Genomic DNA, 8,429 nt, shown 5'->3' with positions numbered 1-8,429 from the left:
GCAAAGTGAAATGAGCAAAAGCAGAACTCTGTACACAACAATAATGTACAATAATTTACTGTGAATGACTTAACTATTATCATCAAGGCAGGGATCCAGAATAACTCCAAGGGACTCATAACAAAAAGGCTATCTACCATCATAAAGAGTCCAAATGCAGATTGAAGCATACCATTCTTCACTTTATTTCCTCCATGAATTTTTCTCTAGTGTAAACTATGTGTGTCTTGTTTCACATGATGAACATGGAAACCTTCATTGTATGATAATATATGTGCAAACTATATCATATTGCCTGCCTTCTTGGAGAGGAACAAGTGTCAATAGTTTTACTGGCTGGGTTCAGACAGAAATGACCATTACAAAGTCATGAAAACTGAGAGTCCTTTTGTTTACTTCATCTCTCTGTATAAAGTCCTCCCAAAATTTTTTGCCTCCTATACTCACAAAAATACAGTGTGTGGAATGTAGGAAGAGAATGTGGATTGCAAAATTGTCAGAAAACAATTTTTTAAAATTGTATTGACCTAATCTGGACAAAATAAAAATAATAATTAAAAAAAAATAAAAGGATGTTTGCTGAAGCTTCCTCCTGCTGCTAGAAATATGAACCTTCCCATTTATTCTGTGATCATTTTCACCTTTAATAAAAATGCTACCATGTTGTTATTCTGGTTGTTCTGATGCTCTTTCAAACCCAGGGCCTCCATAGGCTACTATGGGGTGAGTGTGGTTGTTTCGATACATGTTGGAAAGGGTTGGTGCTGTCCAAAGAATGGATCAAAAAGTTTGTTGAGAGAGAAAAAAGGAAAGAAAAACTATGATACTATATGTTGACAGAACAAAACCTGAAACTGTAATAACTTGGAATGATGTTTATTAAGTTGTCCAGTAGAGCAGAGAGCTGAAGAGGTCCTAGTGTCTGAAAGTTATACATTATTTAAACATTCATACAAAAGAACAAGGAAATAGTAGGTGACTGGCCAGCACAGAGGCAGTTTCTAGATAATTCACCTGAGTTGCTTGAGATGTATAAAGGAATAAAACTCCTTACATTCCTTGCTTTAATCTTTGCATCTGGCTGGTTTTCTGGTCAGTAAATTCCAGATCCCAAGTTAAGCATTAAATGAATCTGGTTTCTTAGTAACAATTCTGGTTTCTCAGCAATGTAGAACTAGGTTCAAATAGTGCCATAAAGTTTTCCCACACACACACATAAAATACTTTAGGGCTATTTTATTATTTTTAAAAACTCATCTCCCAACCCCCCATCCCAATGAACAAGTTATGAGAGAAGTATTGTGGAATAGTGGTCTAGGTCTTGGTCTTGGAGCCAGGAAGGTAAGAGTTCAACCTTGCCTCCCAATTCATAAGGGCTATGTGAAATGAGTCTTTGGACTTGGTGGATACTCCATTTCCATTTAAATCAAGACAACCTTCTGGCTAGGCACATTTAATAGAAAGATACATGATAGCTATAAGGAGTTTACATCATATCACTAAGGATGACTGACAAGCAGTGCAACAATAAATGTCATCAAGAATATGTATATCTGAAAAAGAGGTTATGTCACATGAATGAAAGTTAACATATGGGCACTCTGAATCTATCTCTATCTTTCCATCTATCTACACACATATAAATATAATACACATATAAATACATATACATAAGCATAGTTCCAAGATAGAAGGGTAAGGGCTTAGGCAATTGGAGTTAAATGGGTCCAGGATCACAGAGCTAGGAAGTGTCTGAGGTCATATTTGAATCCTGGAGGGTCCATCTAATTACTGTAAGTCATTTACTTTCTCTGAGCCATTTCACTTGTAATATGGGGGAAGGAGTGGAGTAGATTATCTCTTAGGTGTCTTCCAATCTTAGATTCTATATTCTGAGATCAGGTACAACGTTCTTTAATGTTATCTATTGATTTCCTGAGCTAATAAAGCTTTGCCCTCAAAAAAATGCACATATCTATGGAAGAACAAGAGACAAGAACAGGGAATTGTCTAAAGAATTATCAGAAGTAATATTCACTGTCAACATGAGCAGTGCAGACAATGAATGCTAGCAAGAGTCAGGAGAGAGAGATCCCTTTCAGTAGTGCTTCTATTAGGAAAGTCCTCAGCTGCTTGGGCACCCAAATAAAATGGAATGACTTGGCAGCCTCACTGCCACAAAGATTTAACCAATTAGGAAAATAAGGGCTCAACTTCCTGCCATGCCATCCTACCTCCCTGGCTGACGTCTCTAGCCTGGACCTAGGACCATGCCATCCTGATGAGAGAAAGTCAATTCTACCCCTCACTATATTTTACTTCCCATGCTATGCTGCTGCTCAGATCCATTTCCCACTTTTCTTCCCTTCCATGCCAAAGTTCTGGCTGACAGGGTGTTAGGGCTGGGACAACCTGTTAAATGGATAACAGTAAAAGTAGTACGGATTTGTATAAGTGGCACAGTTACTGGTATCCTGTGGCGTCTCATCAGAGAAATAAGTTTAGGGGCAACTGGGTAATATGGAACACCAAACCTGGAGTTAGGACCTGGGTTCAACTGCCTTGCTCACTCTTGTCTTAGAACCGACACTAAGAAAGAAGGTAAGTTGGGGGGGAGGGGAAGAGAGGGAGAGAGAGAGACAGAGACAGACAGACAGACAGACAGAGACACAGAGAGCCTACGCAAACAGCCTAACCGGTACTTCGTGCGCTGGCTGCTCCACCTCCTTCTCTCCGGCCACGCTCCCCACGCCCGCTTCCTAATTTAGCTTTAACTGACAGCCATTTTCTCCAATCTCCGTATGGAGAGGGCGGTGCTCCGGTGCCCTCCTCGCCCCTCCTGCCTCCGCCTGAGCGCATGCGCACACTCGCTCTGTCTTCTCGTTCCGGTCGAGATGTGGAGCTGCGTTGTTCGTCGGTTGTTGTGCGGGTGGACGGGGCAGGGACCTGGGTTCCGGGCAAAATCCGGAACCCCAAAGAAGAGTGAGACCTGGTGATTGATCCCCTTGGGGTGGGGACTGACTGAGTGTGTGTGCCTTTGGGGATACAGTGATGGGGAAGAGGACCAGGAGGGGGAGGGGAAATGAGGGATGGGAGGGAAGGGGAAGGGGACTATGAGAGGGGGAAGGGGAAGGAGGGGACAGGAAATAAGGGGGAAGGTTCCTAATGTTTGTCAGCTTGGCCACTCGAACCTGCCCTGCTTTTTTTTTTTTTAAACCCTTACTTTCCGTCTTGGAGTCAATACTGTGTATTGGCTCCAAGGCAGAAGAGTGGTGGTAAGGGCTAGGCAATGGGGGTCAAGTGACTTGCCCTGGGTCACACAAGTAGGAAGTGGCTGAGGCCAGATTTGAACCTAGGACCACCCGTCTCTAGGCCTGGCTCTCAATCCACTGAGCCACCCAGCTGCCCCCCTGCCCTGTTTTTCTGATCCAGATCAGTTCACCCTTCCTCAGGCAGCCTAGGTGCCCCCTCCCATATGGCTGAAAATGGTTTGATGGCCTCCCACTTCAGCTCAGAACTCGTGAGCTCTTGCTGACAGCCTCTGCTGAACTCCAGCTGTGAGTCACAACTGGACTCCAGATAATGTTTTCATGCCTTCTGGTGCTAAGTCCTGTGACAGTCATGTCTTTATGGTATCCACTGACACTTTTTTTAAAGTTTATCTAAGCATGGCATTAATTCTCAATTAATGTAATAGAAACTTGTGTCCTGTTGTACAATCCTTCATGACTTCATCCGGTATTTTCTTGGCAAAGACACTGGAGTGGTTTGCCATTTCCTTTTCCAACTCATTTGACAGATGAGGAAACTGAGGCAAACAGGTTTAAGTGTCTTGCCCTGGTCACACAGCAAAGATGTGTCTGAGATCAGATTTGGACTCAGGAAGAGGAGTCTTCTTGACACCAGGCCCAGGGCTCTAAACTAGTTGCCCCTTATGTTTTACAGAACAGAAAAGGTTTGGGGGATGATTCTGATGATGGGTTTTGTTTCTATCATCTTAAGACATCCCTAGCTAAGTGTGGGAAGACTTATCACACCTGAGAGTTGACCAACAGGATATGAAGATTTTGACCATAACTTCTGAAACCATCCACTGAGGTTCAGAAGGCTTATGAGATGTGTTGGTAAAGGGAGCACCTATACTTAGAAAATTACAGATCCTCAAGTAAGTCACTTATTTGACACTTTAAAGTTTACAAAGCACTTGCCTCAGCAACACCAGGTGGTAGGTAGGGTATCATTTCCCCCATTTTACAAATATGGAAACTGAGACCCAAGAGCAGTTAAAATACTTGCCCAATATAACAAAGTGTTAGAACAGGACTTACTCAGGTCTCCACACTCAAAGACCAATACTCTTCACCAATGTATATGACACCAGATTCATAAGTAAATATTTTTTCTGTTGTTCATTTCCCTTTTTGCCTTTATAGGTACCAGATGTTCCTTCAGAAGTCCAAGAAAATGGAGGGGGGCCCTCATAACATGCTCTTTCCTGGGATGCTGCAGCTAGAGACACTCAGCCACAAGGAGCTGACTGAGGTGATGAAGACAGCTGTGTTATACCATAATGGTGAGGGGAGACAAGCTTTGGGGCTCGATAAATCTGATTTTAGGATAGTGCTTTCATCATGCCCCATTAGGGCACAGGAAGTGACTAGAGCTGATTCCATGTTAATTTTTGTTTAAATATTATGTTAAATGACACATGTAAAACCCAGTGGAATTGATCATTGGCTGTGGGAGGGGGCTGGAAGGAGGGGAAGGAAAGAACACGAATCATGTAACCATGGAAAAATATCCTTAATTAATTTAATAAAAATTCTCAAGCCAAAATAAATAAATATTATGTTAAAAACTTAACTTTGTCAGTGCAACCAACTACACTTATTTGGTATTTATATTTAAGTAAATTCTCTTCAACACTTAAAGTATTATTAATAGTGTTTCAGGTTGGTTTGTTTTTTAAACCCTTACCTTCCATCTTAGAATCAATACTATGTATTGGTTCCAAGGCAAAGAGTGGTAAGGGCTAGACAATGGGAGTCAAGTGATTTGCCCAGGATCAAGCAGCTAGGAAGTGTCTGAGGCCAGATTTGAACCCAGGACCTCCTGTCTCTAGGCCTGGCTCTCAATCCACTGAGCCACCCAACTGCCCCCTACTAGTATTTCAGGTTTTCAAAGTCCTCATCACAGTTCTTTCTCCATTCATTATCTTGACTTTTATATGGTCCTAGTTAGTGTGTTCTTTGTTATTCTGGTTTTGCTCATTTTGTTTTGCATTATTCTATAAAAGTCTTTTTCCAGATTTCTTTAAATTTTTCTTATTCTTCACTTAAATAGAAACTGATTTATTTGGCTATTCCTCTGTCATTAAATATTTAGGATGCTTTGCAATCCCATCCTCATTTCTAGGGGTCTATGTGAATGTGACAACTTTGTTTTTCTAGGACCTCTGGTGGCCTTGAACAAACCCCCAGGACTAGCAGTAACAGGTATGGAAAGGGGTGGGATGGTATGGATCGGAAAGACAGTTAAGGAAGGGAATAAGAATTGGAAGTGGGGAGAAGAAAGGTTAAAGAGTTTAGTATCTCATTACTTTTCTTCTTGTGTCTCCAGGAAAACCAGGAGAACTTACTTTGCTCTCAGTACTCCCAGAAATAGGCCAGCATCTGGGGCTCAGTCAGGAGCTCCATATTGTCCGTGCTCCTGGGAAGTAAGTTACAGCTTATGCTAAACCATTAAAGCCAGAGATCAGATTGGGAGATGAAGTGAGAATTGCAGTTGCTCAAAGCAGTATGTCAAGAGGGTTAAGTTTTTCCAGCAAGATTTGGGACCATAGATATCCTTTAAAACAGGTAAAAATTCATCCAAGATTGTAGGAAAAGTCCTGCCATGAGAAACCTAGTTCTGCCACTCAAACAAGTGACCTAGGGCAACTGACTTCTTCTGGCTACACTCTCCTCATTTGTGAAATGAAGCCAAGGTTCATTTTGAGTTCTCTAGTGGAAAGCTCACTGGGCTCTTAGTCAAGAGATTGGATTCAAATTTTAACTTTGGTACATCCCTTGTGACCCTACTGTCAGGTTCATTATTGTACAATGATAATACTACTACATACTTCAATGGGTGGTCATGAGAAAAGGGTATTATAAATCTTATAATACTATAGAGCTATGAATTATGACAATTGTGATCTCTTTTTTTTACCTCCTCCTCCTCCATCCACCAGGGAGAGCTCTGGGCTTGTCCTCCTCTCCAGCTGTCCAAGGATAACAAAAACCTTTCAGAATTTCTTCATCCAGTCTCGAAGAGTTCAGAAACCCACAGTGACCTACTGGTGAGGGGGCAGCCACTGGCTTCTAGTATTATATCATGGTTCTCCCCCCTTCAAGGTTGCTGCTCTCTGACCTCTTCTTTCTCTGCTTTTCCCTCAGGGCTGTCACTGTTGGGGTTCCAGCTACTCCCAAAGGTGAGATTCAAGTTGCTCTGAAGTTGGATCAAGTCAGGGGAGCAGACCTGGTGAGTGAAGCGTTAACTCTAATCTCTTGCTCCATGGGAAAAAGGAGAGGGCGACATGGCAGATGGGAAAGTGTAAGCTTGTTAGGTCTCACTAATCAGGAACCTACTTTGAGTTAGGAATGAGCTGAAAGCATCCAGTACCCTGTGGCCTTCACTTTATTCTTGAGTCCCTGGGGAGGGATGGCAGAGCATAGAATTTGAAGTGGATTTTCTATTCTGGGGGACTGATCACAGGCAGTCCCAGTGAAGGCACCATCTCGACAGACCTTAAAGGAGGGCGTCAAGAAAACCCTGACCCGCTTTTTCGTTGAGGACTCCACACCTGACTGTGCTCTGGTGAAGCTCCAACCAATTACAGGTGGGAATCAGGACCATCCAACTGGGGATACTGAAACTTTGTTTCAAGGGGGCAGGAGCTGTGGTGGGTTTACTACTACTACTAGCTAGTAGTTGAATTCTTCCTAGCAACTCAACTTGAGGTGGACCAGGGGGATCTAACAGCCATCAGAAGGCAGAGTATGACTTCAGGACTAATCCCTAGTGCAGCAAGGCAGCAAGGGAGTTCTTAAAGCAAATGTTCTTGTCCCCAGCATTTCCCAACCAGCTCTTGGTGCATATGGTGCTTCAGTTGTGTCCTGTGCTTGGGGATCACCTGTACTCTGCTCGAGTTGGCAGTGTCCTAGGGGAAAGTTTTCTGTTGCCAGTGGAGACCTCAGTGCCTCAGACACAGGTACTTCGATTTGCTTTGCCTGACCACCTGGGTTTGTTTTATTGTTTGGGGCCCCGTATCAGAGGAGTATCTTTTGTCATTGGTTATGGGATATAGTTCAACAGAAAGCTATCCTGGACTCTAGTCTTGGCTTTGACATTCGCTTCTTGGTTAGTTGACTCTGAATATGTGAAATAAGTTCTTTGACTCATCTAAAATGAAAGATCTGGACTAAATTGCCTTTCAGCTCTAATATTCTGCTTCTATGTTGATAAAAAAAGTCTTTTGGACTTGAAGTAGTGATAGGACACATTATTCCCATTCCCAGCCTCCACTTTAAATGAGAGCATCTATTTGGGTTTTCTTAACTGTTAGGTCTATGTCCTGACTCTTCTTTTCTATCTTTTCTACCCTCTAGGTCCTAAGTGAATTGCTCCTCCATCGCCTCCACATAACTCCAAAGGAGATGGCCCTTCTACCCCTCCACCTCCATCTGCATCAAATCCTTCTGCCCCAGACCTCAATGGCCCCCACAATGCTTATAGCTCCCTTGCCCCCTTTCTTTTCACAAACCCTATGGAACTTGGGGCTCCAAATGTCAGATGGGCCCAGAAAAAAATAGCATGCCAAGTCAAGATGGCTCAGAAAGTGGGAAAAGTGAGTTATTTACTGCCTTTGGGGAAGGCCCCAGTGGGAAGAGTTGGGGGAAAAGGCCTGCTTCTTGGGGGAGTATGTATCCAATCCCTCCTCCATTCTGGCCTTTTTGGCATAAAAAGAAAGCTGGGAAGAATCTTCCCCTGAGGACTCTGGATCTCTGCTGAAGTTAAGGCAAGCTAACCTCATACTGGGGAGTAATTTGCTTTTAGAACATACAAAGACTGATGGTTCCATTTAGTGACACCTCATTCTTGGGAGTTAGGGCACACCTTGGGACAATTTCCTGATTTTCAGCTTGAATTTCTCTTTGACCATTGCAAGCTGTCCCTCACCCATTTCAGTCTCTCCTCTGTTACACAGTGACTACTCCCCCCAAATTTCCATTTCCTGGGCTTTACACCTCCCACAAAAGTACCTTTATCATAATCTCTGATTAGCTTTTTCTCCACTCCTCTTCCCATATGCTGCCCTGCCAGCCAGGCCTGGCAGTGTGTCCAACCCCTTCCTCGAATTGCCCCAACAGTAAACATGACAAAAACAG

General features: G+C 43.0%; 1 protein-coding gene across 5 annotated transcripts; it reads left to right on the top strand.

Moving 5' to 3' along the window:
* The first annotated feature begins 2,842 nt into the window (after positions 1–2,842).
* RPUSD3 (RNA pseudouridine synthase D3) lies at positions 2,843–8,428 on the top strand. 5 transcript variants are annotated; one of them, XM_007500188.3, is made up of 10 exons: positions 2,880–2,992; positions 4,003–4,165; positions 4,434–4,573; positions 5,451–5,495; positions 5,620–5,716; positions 6,233–6,340; positions 6,438–6,522; positions 6,757–6,880; positions 7,113–7,252; positions 7,650–8,428. In XM_007500188.3, the coding sequence occupies exons 3-10, from the start codon at positions 4,441–4,443 to the stop codon at positions 7,851–7,853; spliced, it is 936 nt and encodes a 311-aa protein (XP_007500250.1). In that variant the 5' UTR covers positions 2,880–2,992; positions 4,003–4,165; positions 4,434–4,440; the 3' UTR covers positions 7,854–8,428. The 5 variants fall into 5 exon arrangements, with proteins under 5 accessions (XP_016279968.2, XP_001375428.2, XP_007500250.1 ...); XM_016424482.2 differs by lacking the exon at positions 4,003–4,165 and having other exon boundaries at positions 2,843–2,982; positions 6,787–6,880; XM_001375391.4 differs by lacking the exon at positions 4,003–4,165 and having other exon boundaries at positions 2,843–2,982.
* The last annotated feature ends 1 nt before the right edge of the window (position 8,429 follows it).

The sequence above is a fragment of the Monodelphis domestica genome, chromosome 7, assembly GCF_027887165.1.
Source record: "Monodelphis domestica isolate mMonDom1 chromosome 7, mMonDom1.pri, whole genome shotgun sequence".
Lineage (NCBI taxonomy): Eukaryota > Metazoa > Chordata > Mammalia > Didelphimorphia > Didelphidae > Monodelphis > Monodelphis domestica.
This window is presented reverse-complemented; position numbering and strand designations above follow the sequence as displayed.

What these genes read in the sequence shown, in the direction of transcription:
- RPUSD3 (XM_001375391.4), top strand. Translation starts at nt 2,858, where the DNA reads ATGCGCACACTCGCTCTGTCTTCTCGTTCCGGTCGAGATGTGGAGCTG. An exon ending in CCCAGGACTAGCAGTAACAG is followed by an intron (nt 5,496 to 5,619) that starts GTATGGAAAGGG and finishes TTGTGTCTCCAG; the next exon opens with GAAAACCAGGAGAACTTACT. An exon ending in CCTCAGTGCCTCAGACACAG is followed by an intron (nt 7,253 to 7,649) that starts GTACTTCGATTT and finishes TCTACCCTCTAG; the next exon opens with GTCCTAAGTGAATTGCTCCT.